The 23949-nt window shown below is 43.7% G+C and overlaps 2 protein-coding genes and 1 non-coding gene across 7 annotated transcripts; 1 reads left to right on the top strand and 2 right to left on the bottom strand.

The window, feature by feature from the left end:
• Nucleotides 1–479: 479 nt before the first annotated feature.
• Nucleotides 480–2916, top strand: LOC117007419. The gene is made up of 3 exons (XR_006163118.1): nt 480–632; nt 1474–1678; nt 2091–2916. It is a non-coding gene; the product is annotated as an uncharacterized LOC117007419 (transcript).
• A 1593-nt stretch (nt 2917–4509) lies between these two features.
• SRSF10 (serine and arginine rich splicing factor 10) lies at nt 4510–15761 on the bottom strand. Of its 5 annotated transcripts, XM_033080584.2 has the most exons (7): nt 15576–15737; nt 13680–13784; nt 11921–12024; nt 9331–9493; nt 8981–9034; nt 8696–8797; nt 4510–5703 (listed from the first exon to the last, which is right to left on the bottom strand). In XM_033080584.2, the coding sequence occupies exons 1-7, from the start codon at nt 15638–15640 to the stop codon at nt 5685–5687; spliced, it is 612 nt and encodes a 203-aa protein (XP_032936475.1). In that variant the 5' UTR covers nt 15641–15737; the 3' UTR covers nt 4510–5684. The 5 variants fall into 5 exon arrangements, with proteins under 5 accessions (XP_032936475.1, XP_032936476.1, XP_032936477.1 ...); XM_033080585.1 differs by lacking the exon at nt 8696–8797 and having other exon boundaries at nt 15576–15753; XM_033080586.1 differs by lacking the exon at nt 8696–8797 and having other exon boundaries at nt 8981–9031.
• A 4183-nt stretch (nt 15762–19944) lies between these two features.
• On the bottom strand, nt 19945–21860 carry LOC117007649 (fatty acid-binding protein, liver-like). The gene is made up of 4 exons (XM_033080951.1): nt 21761–21860; nt 20637–20809; nt 20275–20364; nt 19945–20012 (listed from the first exon to the last, which is right to left on the bottom strand). The coding sequence occupies exons 1-4, from the start codon at nt 21825–21827 to the stop codon at nt 19962–19964; spliced, it is 381 nt and encodes a 126-aa protein (XP_032936842.1). The 5' UTR covers nt 21828–21860; the 3' UTR covers nt 19945–19961.
• Nucleotides 21861–23949: the final 2089 nt, after the last annotated feature.

The following is a 23949-nucleotide window of genomic DNA, read 5'->3' on the forward strand; positions in this document are numbered from 1 at the left end:
GTTTTTCTTTTTTTGGTGTTTTTTAAAATTAATTACTTCGCCTCTTTGAAGCCCCCAGCGGCAGCTGGCGAGGGCGTTCCGCGCTGTTTTTGTTGTGCTAATCCGCGGGTGGGGCGGCGGGGCCGGGGGGCTGTGGAGAGGGGACGGGGCAGCGGGGCCAGGGGGTTGTGGAGAGGGACGGGAGGAGCTGCAGGAGGGGCAGAGAGGCCGGGGGGCTGTGGAGAGGGACAGGGGGAACCGCGGGAGGGGCCCGGAGCCGGGCGGGACAAAGAGCAGCGGCCGCTCCCGCGCTGCCCTCCGTGAGGGGATTCGAATGGCGGCCCCGCCCGCCCGCGCGCTCTGCCCCGAGCCCGCCTGGCAACAGGCGGGGCTTGGCTCCCATTGGCGGAGCCGGCGAGCGCCGCGCTCCCATTGGCTGAGGCCGCGCGGCCCCGCGGAGGGGGGAGGAGGGAGAGGGTGTTAAACGGCGCAGGACGCGGCCGCCATTTTGTGTGGGAGAGAGAGGGGCGGTGCGGAGCGGAGCGAGCTCTGAGGGCGGGGGTCGGACGGTGACGGCGGAGCAGCGCGGGGTCGGTTCCCGAAGGGCCGTGTGTGTGTCCGTGCTTGTGGGCGAGCGGAGCGGACAGAAGTCGGTAAGGGCGGAGCGGTGCGCGAAGGGCCGGGCGCGGCCGCCGCCATGTTGTGCTCCGTTGTGGGGAAGGGCGGGCGGGGGGTCCCGGCTCCCCTCAGGTTCGGTGAGAGGAGAAGGGACAAAGTTCCGCGGTGAAGAAGCTCCGGTCGGGGTGAAGAAGCTGGGCCGGGGCCGGTGACGTTGTCTCGGCTTTTGGTTTTAGTCCAAACACGGCGGAAGCTGGAAATGGAGATGGGCGGCTCCGCTGGAGCTGAGGGAGGGATGGGCAAGGGCTGCGGAGTTCGGAGAGTGACAGGAGCTGGACAGGCTCGAGTGCGTCAAGATTAAAATCTCAGAGATTCCGGGAAAAGACAAGCCATGAGCAAAACAGGAAATTAGTGTAAGAGTTACTAAGGAATTACTTGGCTAACAAAGGTTAAAGAAACTGCTGACACATGACAAATGGATTTCTCTGGTGGCTGGGGAAGGGTTTGGACATTGTGGGCAGTTTCTGTATCGGTTCCAGTTCCCAAAGTATTTTCCATTGTACTTTATTTTTTTCCCTACTAAAACGAAAGGGATAAAGTTCTTGATTGTCTCTTAAAATGCTTTTTAAGACCGAGCATGAGCAAAATGTTGTTACTTGGCATACACTAAATATGACGGTGAACTTTAAATAGAGAAAGACAAACAAAGCTGTGTCTTTTGGGGTGGGGTTTTGTTTGTAGCATGTTGTCATCTTTAACATATAAAACAGCTGACTCTGAATTCTCTGAATTATCTCTGCTTGCCCTTTTTTTCCACCCCAAAGTGTAACAGTTATTTCCTTAATCTGAATTGAAATTTCTTTTTCCTTTCTGCAGCAGGACTTCTCCCTTGGAGCTTCTGTGCCGAGAATCCGATGTTGGGCTCGGCTCCTTGGCTGAAGACAGCACATCAGCCCATGAAAACTTCTATTCCCAGCCAAAGGAAGGAGTCCAGCACAAGGCAGCACCTGTTCTTTCAGGCTTGGAAGCAAGAAAGGGGACAAGAGTTGGAGAGTGTGGAATCGGAGAAGACCACTGAGAGGTAAATGGAGGTGGGAGGGCAAATAAACATTGCAGGAGACTGGCAGGAAAGTGCTGTGCTGGGTGTGGGCTTTGGAAACTGAATTCAATCTGTTGAAGTGGTTTTCAGTTCATTTTGGGTTTATCAAAACAATTCTCACACTTACAGGAAGTCTGGGGAGTGGCTTTATCAGTGCAAACTTTGCCCAAGCTTTAGGTATTTACAGGCTGAATTTAAATGTCTCCAATACTGACTGATAAAATCTGTTTTGTCAATCCCATTCCTCCAGTTACACCTTTTCTGAGAAGTGGTGTTTTTAGAGCCATTTTTAGTTGGATTGATTTTTGTCCCTTTGCTAGAAATCTAAACATTCTCTGAAATACTTTATTTTAAAAAAAGGTAAAAAGACTTCTGACTCATCTTGTTTTTACAGGTGACATTTAAGTTGAAGATGGGCGGTGGAGAAAGATACAACATTCCCATTCCCCAGGCTAGAAATACCACCAAGAACCATCAACAACTTAAGAACAGGCAGAAGAACAAGGAGCAGAATTCTCAGATGAAAACCTGTGTGAAGAAGGAAAGAGGCCACGGCTGCAGCTCCTCTCCTGGTGCATGGCAGGCCATGCAGAAAGGGGGGAAGAACAACATTCCCTTCCCCAAGAATCCCAACTGGAATCCTGCTCTGTCCAATCACAATTTGTTGTTCACCCCTCAGAGCAACCAGAACTATGCTGGGGCCAAGTTCAGCGAGCCACCCTCCCCAAGTGTTCTGCCTAAGCCACCAAGCCACTGGGTACCTGTTTCTTTCAAACCTTCTGATAAAGAAATAATGACATTTCAGCTCAAAACCTTACTGAAAGTCCAGGCTTGAAGTGTTAATTTGTGTGATTTTCAGAAGTGATTTTGACTGTCAGGGTTTTAGATTTGAGCATTGCTGTTCCCAACTCCAGCTGCACAGGTGTGCAGGACCAGGTGTTCTTGCTGCATGTAGTTAGTCACTTGGAGAGGGGTGAAAAGTTTACATTCCCCTCATATTTTACCTCAAAAGTTCAATGCTGTGTTCACCTCACTGTGAAATACCTATTTTCTTGAAAATCAATCAAATCCTGAGCAGTCACCATTTAATGTATTAAAACAAAAAAAAAATGGGACTGTGTTCCAAAATTGGAGTAGTGACTTTAAATTGTTAAGAAAACCACCTTTTACCTAACTTAATGCAGCATGAACTGAAAATAAAAAACGCACTGAAAACTTTAGTCAGGTTATTTGCTGCTTTTCAGACCGATGTGAGATTTGTTAAACACTCTGCAGAGCAGAAACCTCCAGCTGATCCTCTCACCTGTCCCTGTGAGCTTTAGTGGCACTTGTGCAGTGCTGGGTGAGAGTTTCAGGGCTGTGATTCCCATCTGGAATGTTCTGGAAGGGTGGGGAAGAACTCCTCAGGCAGATCCATAAATCCTCTCTAGGAATCTCCACGAGTGCCAACCTTGCATTGCCAGGTGACTGCCAAAAAAAAAAACCTCTCCCAAAATCCTTTCTGTGCCCACTGCACTGAGGAGTTCTAAACCACATTTTTGTATCAGTTTTTATAAAAAAAAAAAGGAAAAAAAGGTGGAGTTGTTCCTTAGTTTGGTTTTAAATTGGTTCCCCTGTAACAGTGAATGGTTTGGGGCAGGTTTAGATGTTCTCACAGGGAAGACAGAGCCATGTAAATACATGTAAAGCATTGTAGCATATGTAAATTCTGCTGGGCTTTCCTGCACAGAAGTATTTTTAGTACAAAACTGCTGAATGTAAGATGACCATGTTGAGTACGTGGCCTGGTTTTAAAAAATGATATTTTGTTTAAAAAAAAATATTAACAAAAAAAAAAAGACATTTGTGGCTGTGCCCTTATACTTCACATGCAGTGAATATGCACATTGTATTTGGTTGTAATACTTTTTTTTTAAGTAAAATCAGTGCAAAAGAGGCTTACTTAGATTTTTTTTTTTAAATTAAAGAGAAAAAAAATGTAAAAAAAAAAAAAAAGCTGCTGGAGTTTCAGATCCTCCTGTTGTGAATGTGTAGGAGAGGTGTGTGTTCAGTGATTAAAAAAAAACACTGAAATGTTCTAAATCAAGTGTTTCACAAGAAATGCAAATGCCTGGCTTTGGGTGCTTGATAAAACTGAAAGATTGTAATAACTCTGTGTTTCTGAAATGCATCAGTGCTCTGTAAAACAACATTTTGTCCCAATCTTTGGCTCCTGTGCTGTCACCCTCCTGATCCTGCTGCAGGGTGACACCAGCAGCAGCCAGGGCTCTTACAACACCCAAGGATTGTTAAAAACCAAGTGCTTACATCTGAACAGGCCTTTTGCAGATTGTGAGGTGTTTGCAGGTGTCTTTCTGTACATTCCAAATGCAGTGGCAGCTGAGCTGAATGTTTACAAAATTATTGCTCCAAATCCCATGGAATTGGCAGTCTCTAAACTTGTGTTGTGACCTGAGTTGGATCCCAGTTAATTAATTATCTATTCTCTACTTCAAATTGTCAATTGCTGATGATGTTTGTACAAATTGGAAACAAAAACATTTAAATAAACTTTTTTTTTTTTTTTACCCCCTAAAAGCCTCTCTTTGTTTTCAGATGGAAATGGAAAAGTGGGATGACCTCATTTTTGGCAATTCCCTTCCCAAGGGAGGTTTCTTTAACTGCAGCCTTCTCCTTCATGCCTTTGCAGTGGTTTGGGAACACAGGCCTTGAGAATTAACACTAATTAATGCTCCTGCCAAATCAAGCAGTGCTTGGGGCTCCCTCTCCCACACACTACAGCTGGATTAATTAAGTCAGAAGGTGCTCTCAAGTTATAGTCAAAACTTGTACATTTTATTCCCAATTCACAGGGTTATTTGCACAGATGGAACACAAAACTCAAGAAGAAAGGATGTGGATGAATAAAACATCAGCATCTCCCATCAAACACACTACAGGGTACAGAGTCTTCCCTTCCTACAATAGTCTCAGCAGCAAGAGCATCTTTAGACAAATATAGCAATGGACTACAGACTTTTTTTAAGCAAGTTACAAGATAAATGGAGAAAACCAGCAATTCTTAATGGGTGATTATGTCCTAAAAATGTGTCAATTTTATCCCTTTGTACTTCAAAATGTTCATGTGCACCATCCCTGGCAGGGCCCAGCAGCAGGGCTGTGCCCACTGCCCTCCTCTGAGCTCTCACCCCAGACTCTACAGGAAAAAAAAGCTCTGTCCAAGCAAAGAGCTCAAAACAACATTGAAACCAAAAGATTCCACTTCGAGTAAAACCATGATACTGTACATTAAACATCTTGATAAGACATAGAAAGGATAACATTGAGCTTTTAGAGACCAGGCTATCAGAGTCCCTAATTAAACACCCAGCTACTTAACCACTAAATTGAAGATTTTGAATTACCAGTTGGGTGCATGGACTTTAGGTGAAAAAGAAGTTCCAATAGAGCCTTCTATGACTGCTGACACCACTCGATGCACTGCAGATATTTTGGAGCACAGCCATTACTTTCAGCAGAGTTTTTTTTTTTGTTTTTTTTACACACTACTTCAATTCTACAAATTTTGCAGGAATGACAAAATCTAGTTTTACCACAGAAAAACGTAATTCCCCACCATTCTTGAGACTCCAAAAGAAAGATGCCTAGACATGATCTTTTGTAGCCTGCAAAGTTCTTGCATTCCAGCTGTGCATAACCTGCAGGAAGCTTGCACAAGCCAGGCTCCTGCTTTTGTTTTTAGGGCAGGACTGGGATACCTGCATCAAGGAAGGGAGATGTTATCTAGATGGGCTATGAATGCATAAAACATTCCCTGCCCTTTTGGCCACATCCTGCTAACTCGTCCCCAACTGAAAGGCCCACAGAACAGCTTCTTCACAATTTTTCCATGGGAGCAAGAACTAGGACAACATCTTTATTCATGCACTCTTGAAACATCGTGGGTTTGTGTTCGGCTTTTCTGGCTTGTTCATATACACAAGTCAAGTCAAAGTTTAGTCCTACCTCTGGGAGAGAAAGAAAGAACCATCAGAACTGGCAGACACTACATTATACTTGCAATGATCTGGCTTTTCAAAAACAAAAATTAAACTGTGCTATACATAAATGCTGAGGCACACAATATAAGGACATGCTGACACAACAGTTAAGGAATAGTTACTGTTACTCTGCCTGGACCTGGATTTGATTTGATTTCTCCTCCCTCCTCCCACCCTTGCAGCTCCAATTGCAGCTGGAGCAGCCCCAGGATCAAGCACAGCAATTCCTGCAGGGCCCTGACACAGGCACAGTCCCACACTCAGGCACCAGGACCCCTTTCATAGCCATGAAGACCACAGTTATAAAAATTAAATCTATAAACTGAGAAGAGTGGGGGGTTTCTGCTGTTAGAAATAATCACAGCTCAACTTATGCAGGGTGACTGTGGGTTTATCAAAGCAAGTCAGTGCTTTCCAGAGGATTTTTTCTTTCAGGGCAGAACCTTCAGCTGGGTAACACCAGTGCCAGGTGCCACCCTCACAGAACCACTGCTGGCACCACTTTTGATATGGCAATTATAAATTAATACTAAAAATTTCATTCTGTCAATACTTTAAAGTAGTTTCTTAACCTGGCTAATAACACCTGAATTATAACCAATGGGGCAAGTCCATCCAGCAATAATGAAAAATTCAATATATTAGAGTACAACTTTTGCTTAGTGTTCTCAGTTTGTCTTGTACCCCTTCAAAAATGTGAAGTGACATTTATTCAGACACTAAATGAAAAATTCCTGCCTTTGCTGAAATACCATAGTAAGGATTTTACTCCATAAGGGATGCAGAGCTCTACTCCTAACCATGCTCTGGAGTCAAATTCTAAAGCTACAATAATTCCAGTGGATCAGTATTTCCTTCATTTTTTTATTACAGCATGTTTGCTAAATTTACAGCAAGCAGAAAATAAGCTGGGTCTTTAGTTATTTTGATCAAAACATCGATGTTTTAAAGGTAGTACACAATATTTGTTAAAAAGAACATATAAAAATACCTTTTTAGAAGCCTCTATAAGAAAGGAAATACAAAGTTTAATCCCACAACTTTCCTCTGCTAGAGCTGCACGCTACTGCTACAGTTTTTAAATAGACTTTTTGCTGTTTTTAAACTATACATCCAGGAAAGTCTACAAAATTAAAGGAACGTGCATATAAATGATTGCATAGCAGAACATGAACATTAACTGCAAACAGTAAAGAAAAAGTTAGAAATACTATCAAATGTACAAAGGTTCTAGATCAACCCCTAAGCACGTTCTGCTGACGAGATCCCAAAGCCATCTGCTCTTCTTAAAGGCCCTGCTGGAACACTAAACCCAAACCCTACAACATTTCTCTAAAAAGGAACTTTTGGAAATCAATGTCTTTATAGGCTACAGACATCAGACAGTGAGGAACACTTAAGTGTTTGATGGTGGCTTTTGAAGGCAAAGAGAAAAAAATAATAAAAAACAATGCCAAAAGCCATTTCCATAACAAAGGATCTTGCCTTCTAGAGAAATACTGGTAAGATTACACACTGGGTTTGTTATTTTTCACCTTCAATTTTCTAAATATACTGGATTAGTGATAAACTACATAACTAGAGATGCAGCTCTTGTTCATATCCAACTTCAAACATTTGTTCTGAAGGAAAATGAAAACTCGTAACCAAACCACTATCCATTCTGAGGAAGGAGTGATTCAGACTTGCTTGAGCAACTGCTTTTTTTTTTTTTTGCTGTGTAAAAAGCAAGCCTGGTAACCCAGGGAGATGGCTAGAGTTTGATACCTATGAATACACCAACTAACCACAGGAGTCATTGGCAGAAAAGTTTAGTTCTTATATACTGTACACACACAACTCGAAACGATCTACTTGTATCTAACAGCAGGAAAACTAAGCAACTTTATGGTTAACTGCTCACTAAAATTGAGAATAGATACAAAAAACTGCATAAAATGTACACACAACCTAGTATTTAGTTGCTCTGCCGTTTGCTGCAATGTGGATTTCCATTTTGCCATTTCAAGGGGGGTTTTTCCCTCACTTTCAGCACCAGCAGCAGGGCAGAGGCAGTGAAGCCTCTGGCCCAATGGGTCACGACACTGCACAGGCTCTGAGCGAGCTCCAAGCCCAGCTCTGCCCGTGTTGTACATGCAAGGTGAGTTAGTACCATCTCTCCAGACAGCAGGGTAAAGAGAAATCTCCAAATCTCCCTCCAAGAGCTCCATCTGCCAACCTGCTGGTGCTGGTGGGCACAGAGAACACGGAAACCTGCCCTGGAGCCACGTTAACAAACTGCCAGGCTGATTTGCCAGCAGCCAGTGTTGCACTACAGCTGTCCAGTTTTCCTTTTTCTCACAAAGTTTAGAGTTGAAGAACCAGTTAAACAGCTGGTTTAACTGCCCAGCACAAACTGGTACCAATTGCTCTATGGGTGTGACATTTGTAAAAGGACAATGTTGCAAGTTACGATCAATCAAGTCACCACCAAATATCTAAGCATTAAAAATGCAAATCTTTACAAAAATATACATAGAGACACCACAACCAAATCAGTAGCTGCCCATGACATTTAACCAAGTGGACAATCTCTCTCCCTCTCTCTCTCTCTCTCTCTGTGGCTTCTCAACACTGTTTTAATTTCAACCATTGTCGGCTACAGGGAAAACTGACAAAGAAAATATTTTTTAGCACTGTTGCAACATCATATTCCTGATAATTTAAGTAAACTGAACTGTGTGTAAATGAATCTTACATGCCTAAACCAACATGGATACACTGTTAGTGGCCACTGGACTTGGGACTAGTCCAAGACCTCGATCTGGATTTTGACCTAGATCTAGAATGTGATCTTGACTGTGATTTGGATCTAGCTGGTTCTTTTTTTCTCGACTCCTTCTCATATCTTGAGCTGGACTTATAGTGTGTTTTAGAATCTGTTTTAGAGGTGCCTCTAGATTTGGTGTGAGATGCAGACCTAGACCGTGATTTAGCCTTCATTTCTTTCTTGGGCTGTGACTTGGATCGTGATCTTGAATTGGACTTAGATCTTGAAAAAGATCGATTGCGGTGTTTGAACCTATCAGAATAAAGGGGAGAGAGGAGATTTGAATGTAAAAACACTATTCTCACACATCTAGTACATCAAAAATTGTTTACCGTTTTTTTGCAGGAGAAACTTTTTTTTTTTTTAAAACCTATAGTTAAAGGAATACAGTGATCTAGTTTGCAATTGAAAGGATGGAAAAAGTTGGTTTTTTACCTATCATTGTCCGAATGGCTTCTGCTACGACGAGGTCTTCCAGTAGGTCTACTGCTAAAAAGGTACATCAGAAAAAGTAAACAGTGACAAATACCTATGCAAACATACAAATACTTCATACATTCTATTTTCAAGCTGTGCATTTGCTTTTAGTTACTCTCCAATGCAGCACAGAATTGTTTCATTCACTATTCCTGATCAGATGCAGCATGCAAAGTACGCGACTCCCAGCAGTTACTCCCATGATAGAAAAATAAAATAAAAAATTATTCAAATGACAATGAAATAGTCAGCATGGTGTGTCTGTGCTGTGCAGCTGAGGCCAGCCCCACACTTTTTGGGACACTTACTTTCTGGGGCTATAGGATCTTCTATAGCTGTAATCAAAGGAGCGACTCCTCGACCGTCTGCGCTCGTAACTGCGACTCCGAGAGCGCCGGTATCTGTCATAGTCATCGTAACGAGAAGAACTGTACAGGTTTCTCCCTTCCTTGGCTTTCATTTGGTTTGGTGCTGTAAAAATAGCAATATTTGTAGGTGAGGATGATGCCCTACTTTCTCCCCTGGAGGTTTAAGCCATGAGTTTGGTGCTGAGCAGAAAGGCTCGTTGGTGATTTGATGTTTATGGAGGGACAGTGAGAGGCTGCTCTGTGCTCTTTGTTTTGTGCTGCTTCAGCCACTGACACAAATTAATGCAGCCTTGGGGGCACTGTAAATCCAGAAAAAGCAAAACAAACAAACAAAAACCCCCCCCAAAGCAGTCAGAAAGGACTAATGCTCCATAAAACCAGAACCCAGAGCTGGCCAGGGTGATTTCAGGCCAGCTGGAAACTGGTAGGGCAGGTGAGAGCCAGGACTGAGACATTCTGACATTCCTGAATTTACCCAGGGAGTGAAAGCTCATTAAACACGTTTTCCTGACTGCACAGCACCACCATCACACCTGATCCACAGCTGTCTTTAATCATTAAAGGCCCAGCTTATGGTGGATGCCACACAAAGAGAAGTCTGATTCCAAAAGGAACCCCCAGAAAACAATTCACTTTCACTCTGCAGCTCAGCTATTAAAGTAATTAAGAATGAATGAACCTATTAGTCTTACACTATTTCCTCTAAGCAGCACAGCTATCCTTCCTCTGTATCAAATTCAAACCCAAAGACCAAGCTCTGAGTATTTCAAACATGATGTAACAAACATCCTCTGTACTAAATGGCTTCAAATTTTATGTTTTTAGTGCTGCTTGTTACACACTAAGGTGGATTTAGTCAATTTTGTTCAGAAACTCGTTAAAAATCCCAAAGTTTATACACAGGGCAGAAACTTGTCCTTTGAAAAATAGAATTGCCATTGACTCCACTGAAGTTAATTGTAAGGACTGAGGGAGAACTGGACAGTCAGGTTGTTTCTCAGAGCTGTAACTGAAGACCTTTAAGGTCCTTTTATTCCCAGGCATCACATGAGCATTACAGTCCAGCTTCAGACCAACAGGTTTGTGCCAGATTTTACAAATCTGTATCTCCCTGTAAATTAAGATTATGCACACAAACAACAGATTTAAAAGACCTAAATACTCTTTACATTTATCTGTTCAGAAGATAAGTTCTGCTCCACCTTAAATTGAGATAACTTGAAAGTGAATTTTATCCTGAAGCCAAATGAAAATGAAGACATTACCTCAATCCTGGAAATCACAAACAAAGCTCCAAAGAATGACTGTGCTGACTGCTGTACTTAGTTATCCATTTATAATTAAAACAAGTTCATTCACTATTTCTGGATAAAAGGCAGTGCTATTTATACACAACAAGAACATTTGACAACAATTAGCAGCACGTGCAGGGTTTGGTGCTGAAATTACAGTAATTTCATGATTATAAACTGCATGTTACAATACAGAATGTGATAAAAGGTGTCTGTTCTATCTCCATCTGTTGAGGGTGGGGCAGTGATCCTGATCTCTGTGGGAGATATTCTGCTAATGGGCATCCATTGAAACCAGCTGGGGCAGTGTTCTTTATCTCATGGGATATCTCCTGTTCATGGCCATGGTTTATAAACCAGCTGGGGCAGTGTTCTTTATCTCATGGGATATCTCCTGTTCATGGCCATGGTTTATAAACCAGCTGGGGCAGTGTTCTTTATCTCATGGGATATCTCCTGTTCATGGCCATGGTTTATAAACCAGCTGGGGCAGTGTTCTTTATCTTTTCACAACCCATCCTCCCTCCAGGAGTCATTTTCTGCTCATGGCCATTGAGTCCCACTGTGGCACTGATAAAATTACTGCATCCCATTGGGAGTTGCTCCAGCCAGGGGGAAGAGCCCAACATTTCTTACCAAGATAAAAACTGAGATTTGGGACACTAAGGGAGCCCCTTTCTTCACTGGACTCCAGAGGGAAACGGGATTGCTCCACATCACCACTGGAGCTTGGGAGGAAACTGCACCTTGTACAGGAGCACTGCTCCAGCTGAGCCACATCTGTCACTGCAGGAGGATGCAGCCACCATGGGATGGGACTGCTGCCAACACCCTGCCTGACTGACGGCTGTCAGCTTGGATTCTGACTCTGGCAGGGCTTGGGTTTGTTCTTTGTAGTGCTGTATTTCTATTTTAATTTCCCTAGTAAAGAACTGTTATTCCTATTCCCATATCTTTGCTGAGAGCTGCTTAATTTCAAAATTATAATAATTTGAAGGAAGGGGGTTTACATTCTCCATTTCTAAGAGAGGGTCCTGCCTTTCTCAGCACACACCTGTCCTCCAAACTAAAACAGCAACTTTTCATTCTTTGTCCATATATAAGCCGCACTTGATTATAAGCCGCACTTCGGGTTCGGACCAAAATTTTAGTTAAAATGGTGCAGCTTATAATGGTGAAATCACTGTAAATTAAATGGAATTTAATGACCCCCAGAATGTGACAATGGCAGCACTCACTCTTGCGGTCCCCCTGTGCAAACTGGATTTCGATTTGCCGGCCACAGATCCACTTGCGATCCAGATTGTGGAGAGCGTCCTCAGCGTCACGGACATCTTCGAATGTGGGCAGTGTTAAGGCACTTGGCAATTTGAGCAGTTTAACACATTTGGTATTTAAAATAAAAGTAAAAATTAGCAAGTTATTTTCTCATTTTACAGCCAGGTTTTTTTTAAGTTCTTTTTTTTATGCTACTCTAGTGATTTTTTTTTTTAATTAACCAACAGCTATCTGAGAACTCCTGTAATAAAATTAAATTCTTGTAATATGACCATGAATTTATCCATCAGCAGGCATTTGCTATGTGATATTTTTAACTTTTCTTCTCCCACTTGTACTTATGCAAAGAAAACAAAGGTATCCTTTCAAAATACACTTATTAATGGTAATTTAGTTCTCTCCACTACAGTGAGTTTATGAAAATTAAGCCCTAATTCTTAAATTATGTTGGACATACCAACAGTAAATATTAACTTTAGAATTGGAATAAAGCTTTCTTTTTTTTTTTTTTCAACAACTGATTTTAGGTTTAAGTGATGCCATGTCACAGCCCTGGGTGCAGAGGAGCAGACACTGAGCCCTGCAGGGGCACCCAGGGCCAGGGTACAGTGACAGACATTTCTTTAAGTGCTGGAATTTCCACCCCTAATTCCAGCCTGTGGGACCCAAAACAATGAGCTGCCCTGGCCCTCCAGGCCACTCATTTCTCAGCAGCATCATCTCTGCAGGAGAGAAACTTCCATTTCATTCAGACCACATCACAGCAGCACTCACAAGAGAAATATTACAGGTTTTGTCAATGGACTAAACCAGAATAATTCATCAAATCACTGCTTACATGACAGACAGAAGAAAAACTGTTATTCTGTAGGATACATCAGGTATGACTCCTTTAATCTTGGCCACCATTCAACTTCATCTTGACCTTTAACTCTTTAAGTGCTTGTCAGAAGGACTTGTCATGAGATGCTTGGCCAAAAATGACAGATGGCTTTATCTTTAACTTTGAAAAACAACCTTTTCCCCCTTTTGTAGAGAAAGCGAAGCTTTGTCTCCCATTATGGCTTGTCCTTCTTCCAGCTTTTCTTTATTTTTTCTTTTCCCAAACTCTCCCTTCTCTTCAAGCCTGATCCTTAAGAGGTCTTTGGCTTGTCTACTTGCCTTAATTGTTGAACTCTACTCTAAAGGTTCTTTCATGCTTTCTCTTTGGGGTCGCCATTACTGTACAGCTTTACATTCTGAGGCAACAACAGAGGACAGCAAATTAGGGGACAATATTAAAGAAAGAAGTTCACCTCATTTTTTACACAATCTGATTTTGATCAAGTGATTCCAGTTTCCATTTGTTAAATTAACAATGAATAGCAGCCACATTTTGCTAAGCACAACTTTACTTACACACCAGTGACAATAAAAACGTGCTAGACAATTTTGAGTCAGTGATAAATTTTCATTTAAATCATATATTATTAATTTCAGTGGCATAAGCAAGCTTTTATATTACTGGACTTAAATTTTGCAAAAAAAAAAAAAAAAGGCAAAGAACAATTGAGAGAAGTTAATCTTCAAAAATAACGAAACACCACGACATAAGTAAGACACTTATTAGATACAACACAAAAGTAAACTGCTTTTTCATTTAGATTGGTTACCTCTTACACAAACTTGAATTTCAAACTTCAACACCCCTCACTAATGAGCCATCTGAAGAAAGGATATTGAACATAGGCAAATCCTCTGGGACGACGAGTGTAGAAGTCAAGAGGAACGTAAACATCGACTATAGGCCCATAGCGACCGAACTCCCGGCGCAAATCTTCCGACCTGCAACACCACAAACACAGCCCTGCTATGGCTTGGGCACTGCTCAGGGTGCACCAAACAAAACACACCAAAAATCTACAATGCACATAACCAGCCCTGCTTTGTGGAAGTGTTTGGTGGAGGATAAAGTAGCAAAATATTTTTTTTTTTTCAGGGAGGGAAAGGTGTTTGTGCAGCACATGAAATAATCAAGTCTCAGGATGGTCAAGATACACCCTGGCAGTTTGAAACCAGCCTTCAGCATAAAATAAAAATGTAAACTGAGAAGTGATGCACATCATTCAATGCAGCCAAGGTTGGCACAAAGTGAAGGAAAGGATTGTTAAATTATTGTTGTTATTATTCAAGAGATTTCACAACACACAAACATCAATTATGAGAACAAACCAGGCACCCAAACTCATTTCCATAGGATGATCAATACTTACAACCACATCAAACAGAACAGATCTCAGTCAGCAGCCACTCATGCCCTCAGGATAGTTTTTTAGAGTTGGTTTTAGAGAGCTGAGACAAAAATGTTCAGCTGCACCCACCCCTGGAACAAAACCCTCCCCTCAACAGAGGGGTCTCATCCACACCAGCTCCCCACGTTTAATTTTGTGACATTTGAGGACAAAACCCTGCATGAGAAGATTGATGTTTAGGTGGTATCTGAGAGTTACTACTGGTTTTTAGTATTTTTACATTTCTGTTGCATCAGTTGGAAAACAAATCTCCACAGTCAGTGCTGGAATTGCCACCAGCATGGAGATCCCACAATAAAACCAAAAACTTAAGGTGAATTCCCAACAGGATCCACATTATTGTAAAGAATTTGGAATTAATAATCTTCAGGTATTCTTAAAAGTAAAATGAGTAAATTAATGGGAAAAAAAAACAGTTAAAGTTGAATTTGAAGCTATATATCACAATGTTCTCAGTTAATTCCATTCCATCGTGCTCACAGCGCTGTTGTTTGCTGAACAACTTTGGCCCAAGTTGTCCAAGCAGAGTTGGAAAACTCACATTTTATAGGATCAGACCTTACAGGGATCTCTGCACAAATTCTAAACAAAAATAACAGCACAGGAGTGCTCCGACAGATGCATTCTGTGCCAACAACGCTCCGTAAATGTTCCTCAGCTGATAACAAACACCAAAGATGTTTTGTGTCACTGAACTGCCAGAGCGAAATGAGGAGAACCAGCAGTTCACCAAAAGTATATAAGGAATAAATAAGAACCGGTGCAATGCTGTTTTTGTTGTTCCAATTCCTTGTGAGGGAATTCCCTGTTTAGTCCTTCAGGGCTCTCTTGCTCCCCTCCGCACCGAGAGGCGCCGGGACACAACAATGACCGCAGAACGTTGCACCTGAACCGGCAGCACCTCCCACACTAACGGCACCGGCTACGCCAGGAATTTTGGGTATAAATGCTCTATTTTCTCCCATCTAGCAGCAATACTGCACTTCCAGAGGAGCATCCCGAACTCCAGCACCGCCCCGGTGCCACATCCCGCCTGCAGCTCCCGCCGGACACGCTCAAAGGCGGCTGCGGGACTTTCACTTTGTTGCGGCCCAGCTTTGTTCTTGCTGGACGCTGTTTGGAAACGGATCCGCGTGGAGAGGCGGGGAGCGAGCAGCATCGCGAGGAAAATGGAAGGCAGGGCAGGGAGAAGGGAGAGCGGAGAGAGGGAGAAGGGAGCGGGCCGGGTTCCCCCCTTCCCTCCCCCGGCTGCGGGGGGACCCCGCGCCCGCGGCCTAGCGAGCCCGCCAAAGCCTGCGCGAGCCCCCGCTCCGCCCCCACTCACCGGGTGTCGTCGGCCACGTTCCGCACGAAGAGCGAGGTGTTGGGGGGCCGCAGGTAGCGGGACATGGCGGCGGCGCTGGGAAAGACTGGAAGGAAGGAGAGGAGGGAAGGAAGGAGGGAGGGAAGGAGCGAGCGCGGCCCGGGCGCGGCGGGAGCGGCTGAGGCGACCCTGGGGGAGCTGCACCGCCCGCCCGCGCGCCGACTCTCGCGAGACTTCCTGGGGGGCTTCCGGCGAGAGCGAAGCGCGGCGCCAAAATCCTGCCCCGGTCGGGCAGCGCGCATGCGCCCCGGCCTCGCGCGGGAGCTCGCGGGCCCTCCGGCGCGCGCGGCGCATGCGCGCTGCTCCCCGCTCCCCGCGCTCGCGCCCGCCGGGCCTCGCTTTTCCCGCCGAAAGAGAGGGAGGGGGGAGCGCGCGCGGGCCAAGATGGCGGCGGCGGCCGCGGCGTGAGGGGACGGCGCGGCCCGGCCTTGTGCGGCCCCCTCAGAGCGCCGGGGCTCCCTCCCGTGCCCTCCTGCACAGCCAACTGGCACGGCCTCGGGCTGTAACGCCCTTCCTGAGGCCCGAGGTGATGCCTTGAGAGGCTGACCTGGAACAGAGACTAGACAGAGCTAAAAGAATAAACTAGGTATTTATTAAGAGGCCTTAAAAGGATACACCGTGGGCAGGACAAGAGCCTAGCCAGGGTACACCCAGGATGGATCCAAATGGATATCCTGGTCATGAGTTCCCACACTTTTATAAGTTTCAGTCCATTTACATATTTTGGTTAATTGTTCATTACAGGTTTAGGTTATGATGTCCCATCCTCCTGGTTCAGTTCCCCGTTTTTTAAGCTTTTTTGGCCTGAACCTTGTAACGTTGTCGTTTTTCTCAAGCTGGGAAAGCACTGTTCTGTCTGATTAAACTGTGAAAAGAACTTAGTAACACTTAACATGAACTCACAGCTACACACCTGGGCAGCACAGAATCTGAAAAATAAGAAAACTAAAACTTAAGGCATCAAAGGGATCACTGTTCTGTGGCCTTGTTGTTGCAAAATGTGGAGTACATAAGAGTTCTGTTTAGAAAAGGTGTTCACTGACGCTTGACATTTTTCTGCTTTCACTCCTAATGAGCAAGAAGGGAAATGTAAACCATGAAACAGCAGCCAACAAGCTCTGAGGGATGTCCCCGTGTTAGAAAAACAAATTTGTAGAACCTTGGTAAGGTTTAGGGCTGGACGTGGCTCGATGATCTCAGACCTAGGGGGAGGTTAACAAGGTTTGAGAAAAAAGGATGCCCGCTGGTAGAGGACACAAAGAATGCAGAATTTATGGGCCATCTGGCAAGAACTCCCAAGATAAGACAGAAACTAATAAACCCAACACAGCAACTGTGCTGAAATGATCTCCAGCTGGGGAAAATGTAATTTTACATTTTACATTTTACATCTGCAGGGGCAGGTCGTGACCACCAACCCACAGACCACTGACCCAAAAGGAGAGAAAAACTGAGAAAGGGACTAATTAGCATGACAAACAACAGAATAATTCACCAACAGAAGATAGAATACTAATTCAGAGCTATGTGACTTGTAACCAAAGGAACATGAATTCCTTTTGTTTGCTAAAATGTTTAAATAGTAATAAATTCTGATGGTTGGTGTGCTCGATTTGTGGAATCCCACAGAGCCCCCAACTGTGCAACTCTGAAATCAATGACCAGTGTCTCTCTGGAGGGTGTAACTATTGTTGCACATGGATTAATTAATCCAATTTTTGTGGAGAACACCATTACCCACAGCCCTGTTGAGCCCCAGGAGTTTTCATCCCACTGTTTGCACAGGACCAGCCCTTCCCATTAAAGCCGTTTGTGTGATGAAAACAATACAGTTGGTGGGTGGAGAGATTGTTTCTTACCCTGCTCATGTGTGACTCACATAAAGGTGGATAAAAGGCACATCTGTGACCCAACAGTCACAGGGTTTGGTGAAGAATTCAGTGAAAAGTGTCTTCATTTTCATAGGAGGGACTTTCAGCAAACTCCAGACTTTGAGCTGATGCAGCCCTGCCAGCAGTGTATTTTCATTTTTATTTTTAATATTCATGAATGAAAACTGGTGGGAGGACATTGCTGTTCATATCTTGGCAATCTCACACTAAGAAGTGCTTCGTTTTTACAGGTTTTGAGTGGCAGATGATTCGAGTTTGAGTGGCAGATGAAGTTCAGTCACGGGAGATGTGCAGCCATAGACACTTCCCAAAAAAAGGAATTTATGTGGTTTTATGTTCAAGGTCTGTGTGCAGGGCTCAACAGAGAAGGGATGGGGATCTCTGACCATGTTTTTTACAATTAATATTTACAGTTAACATTTTTCTGTATGCAAGCAGCAGGTTGAGTTGTTACCTTGTGCAATATAAACACAGATCTGCTCACACAAACCATTGAAAGAACATAAAAATCAAGCCAAAAACCCACATTAGAGACTGGAATTGTGGTGGGAGTGCTTAGCATAAAACAAGAAAGAAAAAATGGTTTTTATGGACATTCTTAAATGAATTTAAGTGAATTTACCGGAGTGGACTTTGGTGATGGATAGAAATCCACACAGCCAGGATTGTCAGAGCTTGTCAGATTGGGAATCAAAACTTTGAACAAGATCCAAATTCAGTTATAAATACTCCAATTGAGTCCTTCACAGAAAAATTCACTTGTTTTTGTGGAACAGTGAATCCAGAGCTACCATCCCAGCCTGCTGGGCCAGCTGGGAATGCTCATTCCTTTGGGCCATGGGTTGTGGATCTCAGTCTGATCAAAATCCTTCAGGTCTGGCTGCTTCACATGAGGACCTGCCCTGAATATTCCACCTCAGGCTGGGCTGCCCTGGGGCAGAAGGACATTGCCAGAAGGATGGGGAAGATTGATACAAAATCCTGCAATTGTGAAGACAGCCAGGTGAGGTGTTCTTTTAATTTTTTATCATTTTGACCATTAGAATGACTTTGTTTAAGTTCTAAATAAGGTTTGTGTACTTTCAGTGCATGGTATCTACAACAATCATTTTGTAACAGGTTTTAAATGAGAAATGAATGATCTCTGCCTTGGTTTAGAAATAAACCTGGAGTGTCTTGCATGGTCCATCCTCCAGTTTGCAGGTACAGCATTTGATCATTGCAGAGCTGCAGGATTCTCTGAATTTCCTGCTGGAAATCCACACCATGTGTTTGGTTTCAAGGTGTGTTTGCAGCAGTTACCCAGCAACTCCCAGACAGAAGGGTGCTGAGCTCTTTCTTGGGTGGCTTTAAAGCAGCCTCCTCCTCCTCCCTGAGTTTTTCCAGCCCTGAGTTCTGTGCTGTTGATCTTATTTCTGTGTAACTCACATGGAATTTCATCCTGGCTGCAGGAGTGTGCTTGGCATTAGAGCTGCCTGGGAAGCAAAATGAGCACAAAGATCCTTTATGCCACTGAAACTCCCCCTGAGAGCAGCCTTAGCCCAGAATAAGAATACACTTCCCAAATTGCCTGGATCATGTTGTGTTATTAACTAAAACACAACCTCCCCCCTCACAAACTGCTCCTCTAGCATGGGCAGATGGAAACTCAGCACTCTTCCCTGGGATAAAACCTCTAACTGCCATTAGCAGCCCAGAACTTTGTTCATGGAGGTCTTGCACCCAAAACCCTCTCTAACAAATCTGCAGTGACTCAAATGATGAAAAAAGCTGCTGATACAGCAGTAGGATTTAATCAGCAGAGCAATGGATCCAGGCACAGCTCCTGTGTGTTTTATACTTCATACAGACCCAGCAAAATCTGCTTTATTTGAGCTTCACAACCTTGGGCTGTGACAAGAAACAGGGAGTTCATTGCAAATTGGAAGAAATGTTTAATTGTCATTTCTCTTAATTGTGCTTTTGTGTAATTCTGTTGAAGAACAGCCATCCCTATTGTTAAAGACTTGTGAGTGGTTCACAGCTTTTAAAATATTGCTTTTCTATCCCTGGCACATGTGGTACAGATCAGCTCAACAAATGCCTGATTGTTCTGTTGGCCAGGTCATAGGGAACGGGGTTTGGTTAAAGACTAAACTTTATTAGACACAGGAACTAAAGCTGAGTGTGTTCAGTGTGTGTGCAAGAAATCAAGAAACATTTCTGTAGCTTTTGGCTGCTCCCAAGGATTATTGTGGTGAACTGGAACAATGTGGTTTATGTCCAGGTTGGGTTGTCTGGGAGGCAAATTCCTGTCACTCTGAGGAGAAAACACAGCCCTGTGCCAAGGGAAGTGCTGTGTGAGAGCAGAAATGATCATTATTTCCTGTTTGCTGAGATAAAACAAAGATCACACCTTGTGGAAAGTGCACTTTATTTCAGGTAGGTAAAGGTGTCACAAGGAGGGGATCTGGCTTCACATTTTCTTGCCTCTTCTGACAAGTGTTACTCCACCATATGTTATAGTCTGTGGGAGACAAATGCACATTGGAACTTCAGGAAATGTGTTTATAGCTAAGTGGCACAAGTGTCTGTAATTCATAAATCCATCCTAGTCCACAGGAAAATACAATTTACTGTGTGTAAATACATGTACAACATTTCCACGAAGGAAAAATTGGAGCTGTGCTCCTTGGAGCAGCCTGTATCCACCTTGCTGGCACTATGAGCTAATCAACATTTCTTCCTTCAGCATTTTTCTGCAAGTGCCTTTATTTTCTAACACTTACCTCCACCATTTCATTTCCTTTCACTTCCTGCTCGTGAGAGAATTTATCTGATTTGCACACCAGCTTCCCATTGACCATGTTCACAGTGCACTGTTGGAACATTTAACAATATTTTAAAAGAATTAGATTTGGGAATTCAAGTAACTAGAGGACTAATAAATAGGAAATAAATAAACTGATGTTTCATAATGACAGCTGCTAGTTCAGACTGGAGAGCATAGCATTTAAATAGGAGATTTAGGAACATTTCTGTTTATTGAAGTGATAGAAATGTTTGCAAATGGAAATGGTACAAACAAATTCACACAGAAACTGAGATTTAGGGAGAAAAAAAGAGATGTGCCATGCTTGGAATGCTTTACCTTCATCTTCCTGCCATCCATGGTGGTGATGTCAGCCTCTTTGCCAAGTGTGAACGAGTTGGTCACAGATTTGTTGGGTGTTTTGGATGTCACAACAAAGTCATTGCCTTTTTGTTGTATTTCAATAACAGGCTTAATATCTTTGGCCAATTTGATAGTGTCCTCTGGCAACCCTGCAAAACCAGGCAAAACAGGAATTTTTGTTAGGGAAACAGCAAATTCTTCTCTTCAAAAAGGCTCAAAAGATCCAAGCCAATACTGGAACTTGATGTCTAAGATAAAATACAAATCCTGAGTTGGATTGCTCTCTTTTCCCTTCTAGTCTGGTTAGGTTTTGATGTTATATTTGGTGAGGTGTCAGATTATCCATAATGGCCTAAGGGCTGGCCATGGGGTGATGATTGTCCATGAAAAACCCACGTGTGTGTTATTTTCCCAGGGGAATTGGAGTTGGGGGGGAATTGTCAGTGTGGGAGTGCCTCCCACTCCCTTTCTGGGGTGTCCCTGGCATGATTTGAAGGTGTCATTGTCACCAGGAGAGGGATTGGTTCTGTCACACTGTCAGACCCGGCTTTTCAACTGGAACTGGATCTTACTCTCCTGAATATCTCCTGTTTACTGCTAAAACCCCACCGGGAATGTTTTGTTGGTAAAGGTAAGTGCATATTTATTATGTGCCACCTCCTAATCCTCACACCTGATAATCACTCAGAGATTACTGACACTTATCACAGGTGATAATCACTGCCCACTCATTACAGGTGTTAATTATTCACTATTACTGACCAGCATTTGTGCTGCACGAAGGGCTTCTGTACCAGTAATTATAAAGCTGAATAAATCATTGACAGCTTGTTTCTAGTTATATTTGTTTATAAAATTATGAGTCAATCAACACAATTTCGTTTGTGTTAGAGCTGTTCTTTCTTGAGGAAATCTAACATTAAAACAGGGTTTGGGGGTTATCTGTAACTTTTCTCCATCCATTTACACAACTTTCAGCTTCTTTTCACATCCAAATTAGATCAGACTTAACCAAGCAGGGTGAGTTCGTCATAGAAAGAAAAGGAAAAATTCCATGGAAATGCAGCAGGCAATGATTCAAGGAGGAAGCAGCCACTTACCCAGAGCCTTGAGGAAGGGCTCGAGGTTCTCCTGAGTGTGGATCTGCCAGGTGCCCGTGAACGCCATGGTGTGACACAGCCAGGGCTGTCCCTGCTCCCAGGGATGCTCTTTATGCAAAGAGAAAAGCCGGCCCAATATTGTCAAAGAGCTAATTATTAACTGGGAAAGAGCAATTATTAATCACTTATTTATTCTTGATGACCATAACCTCTCGTTCATGGTGCTCTCACCTTTACTCTGCTGTGTTTGGTGCTGACCTCGGGGAATTGCTCCTCGTTGTTGGAAAGTGTTGCTTGTTTGCTTTTTGTTACAACTCCTGTGTTTAGCACGTTTTCTGTGCCTTGAGTAGAATTCTTCAGATAAAGTTATGGTAGATCAAAGTAATTGGTTTTGTACAGCAGGAACTTCCTAATTGTCACAAAATTCTCTGCTGTGGGCACTTGAACCTTAAATGGTGGATAAAAAATTAATAGAATAATTTTATTTCTTTCTCACATTTCTTTTCTTTCCTTTCTCACATTGCCTGAGGACAGGAAATGGAGTGGGACATCAGTGATGCCTTTATCCAGCAGATGTCAGTGATGTGCATCTAACCATGAACTGAATTTAATTCAGTTTCTTTTTACTTTTTGTTTTAATGGAAGATAAAAGATAAAACATGGAACATTGCTTGGGGAGTGAATGCAGGAAGCAAACAGGATGAGTTATTTTTTCTTGTCACCATACACAAGGAATTCTTCACTCATTCCAGCCCTTGAGTGCTGTTCCTTGCTGTCTGTGCAGGCCTGACTGTTGATTTTGGAAGACTTTCATGAGATTATGTGTCTTGCAATTAGATTGCTTAATTCAAACAGAGCCTGTATCCCAGGGGTGGGCGACCTTTCCAAGGTAACTTTTCATTCTATTTAAATACCAACCCAATGCTCAGCTTTTTCTTACCTTTTTTCAGTAGGTATTTTTAAAGAAGATTCAAAAAATTTGCCTACCCGGAAGTGAGAGCTGCGCTGTAGTCATGGACAGGGAGCAGGGCAAACACCCAAAAAAAGGGAAAAAAAACCGCGTGGAAAAACACATGTGGAATAATCTCGCGTGGAAAAAACACGCGTGGAAAAAACACTTGTGTAAAAAACATGCGTGGAAAAATCTCGCGTGGAAAAACATGTGTGGAAAAAACACGTGTGTAAAAAAACACACGTGGAAAAAACACACGTGAAAAAAAACACGTGGAAAAAAACACGTGAAAAGAAACACGCGTGGAAAAAACGCGCGTGGAAAAATCATGCGTGAAAAAACACGCGTGGAATAACACGCGTGGAATAATCTTGCGTGGAAAAAACACGTGTGGAAAAATCTCGTGTGGAAAAAAGACGCGTGGAATATTCTCATGTGGAAAAAACAAGCGTGGAAAAAACACATGTGGAAAAAACAAGTGTGTAAAAAAACACGTGTGGAAAAATCAGACGCGAAAAATCTTGCGTGGAAAAAACACGCGTGGAATAATCTCGCGTGGAAAAACTCGCGTGGAAAAACTCGCGTGGAAAAAACACGCGTGGAAAAAACTCGCGTGGAAAAAACACGCGTGGAAAAAACACGCGTGGAAAAAACTCGCGTGGAAAAAACTCGCGTGGAAAAACACGCGTGGAAAAAACTCGCGTGGAAAAAACTCGCGTGGAAAAATCTCGCGTGGAAAAAACACGCGTGGAAAAATCTCGCGTGGAAAAAACACGCGTGGAAAAAACTCGCGTGGAAAAATCTCGCGTGGAAAAAACACGCGTGGAAAAAACTCGCGTGGCGGTCGCGTGCTGGTCGCGTGGCAGTCGCGTGGCGATCGCGTGTCTGTCGCGTGCCGGTCGCGTGCCTGTCGCGTGTCTGTCGCGTGTCTGTCGCGTGGCGGTCGCGTGCCGGTCGCGTGCCTGTCGCGTGCCGGTCGCGTGCCTGTCGCGTGTCTGTCGCGTGCCGGTCGCGTGCCTGTCGCGTGTCTGTCGCGTGGCGGTCGCGTGCCGGTCGCGTGCCGGTCGCGTGGCAGTCGCGTGCCGGTCGCGTGTCAGTCGCGTGGCAGTCGCGTGGCAGTCGCGTGGCGGTCGCGTGCCTGTCGCGTGTCTGTCGCGTGCCGGTCGCGTGCCTGTCGCGTGCCGGTCGCGTGCCGGTCGCGTGTCAGTCGCGTGCCGGTCGCGTGTCTGTCGCGTGC

This window comes from Catharus ustulatus, chromosome 26 (assembly GCF_009819885.2).
Source record: "Catharus ustulatus isolate bCatUst1 chromosome 26, bCatUst1.pri.v2, whole genome shotgun sequence".
NCBI lineage: Eukaryota > Metazoa > Chordata > Aves > Passeriformes > Turdidae > Catharus > Catharus ustulatus.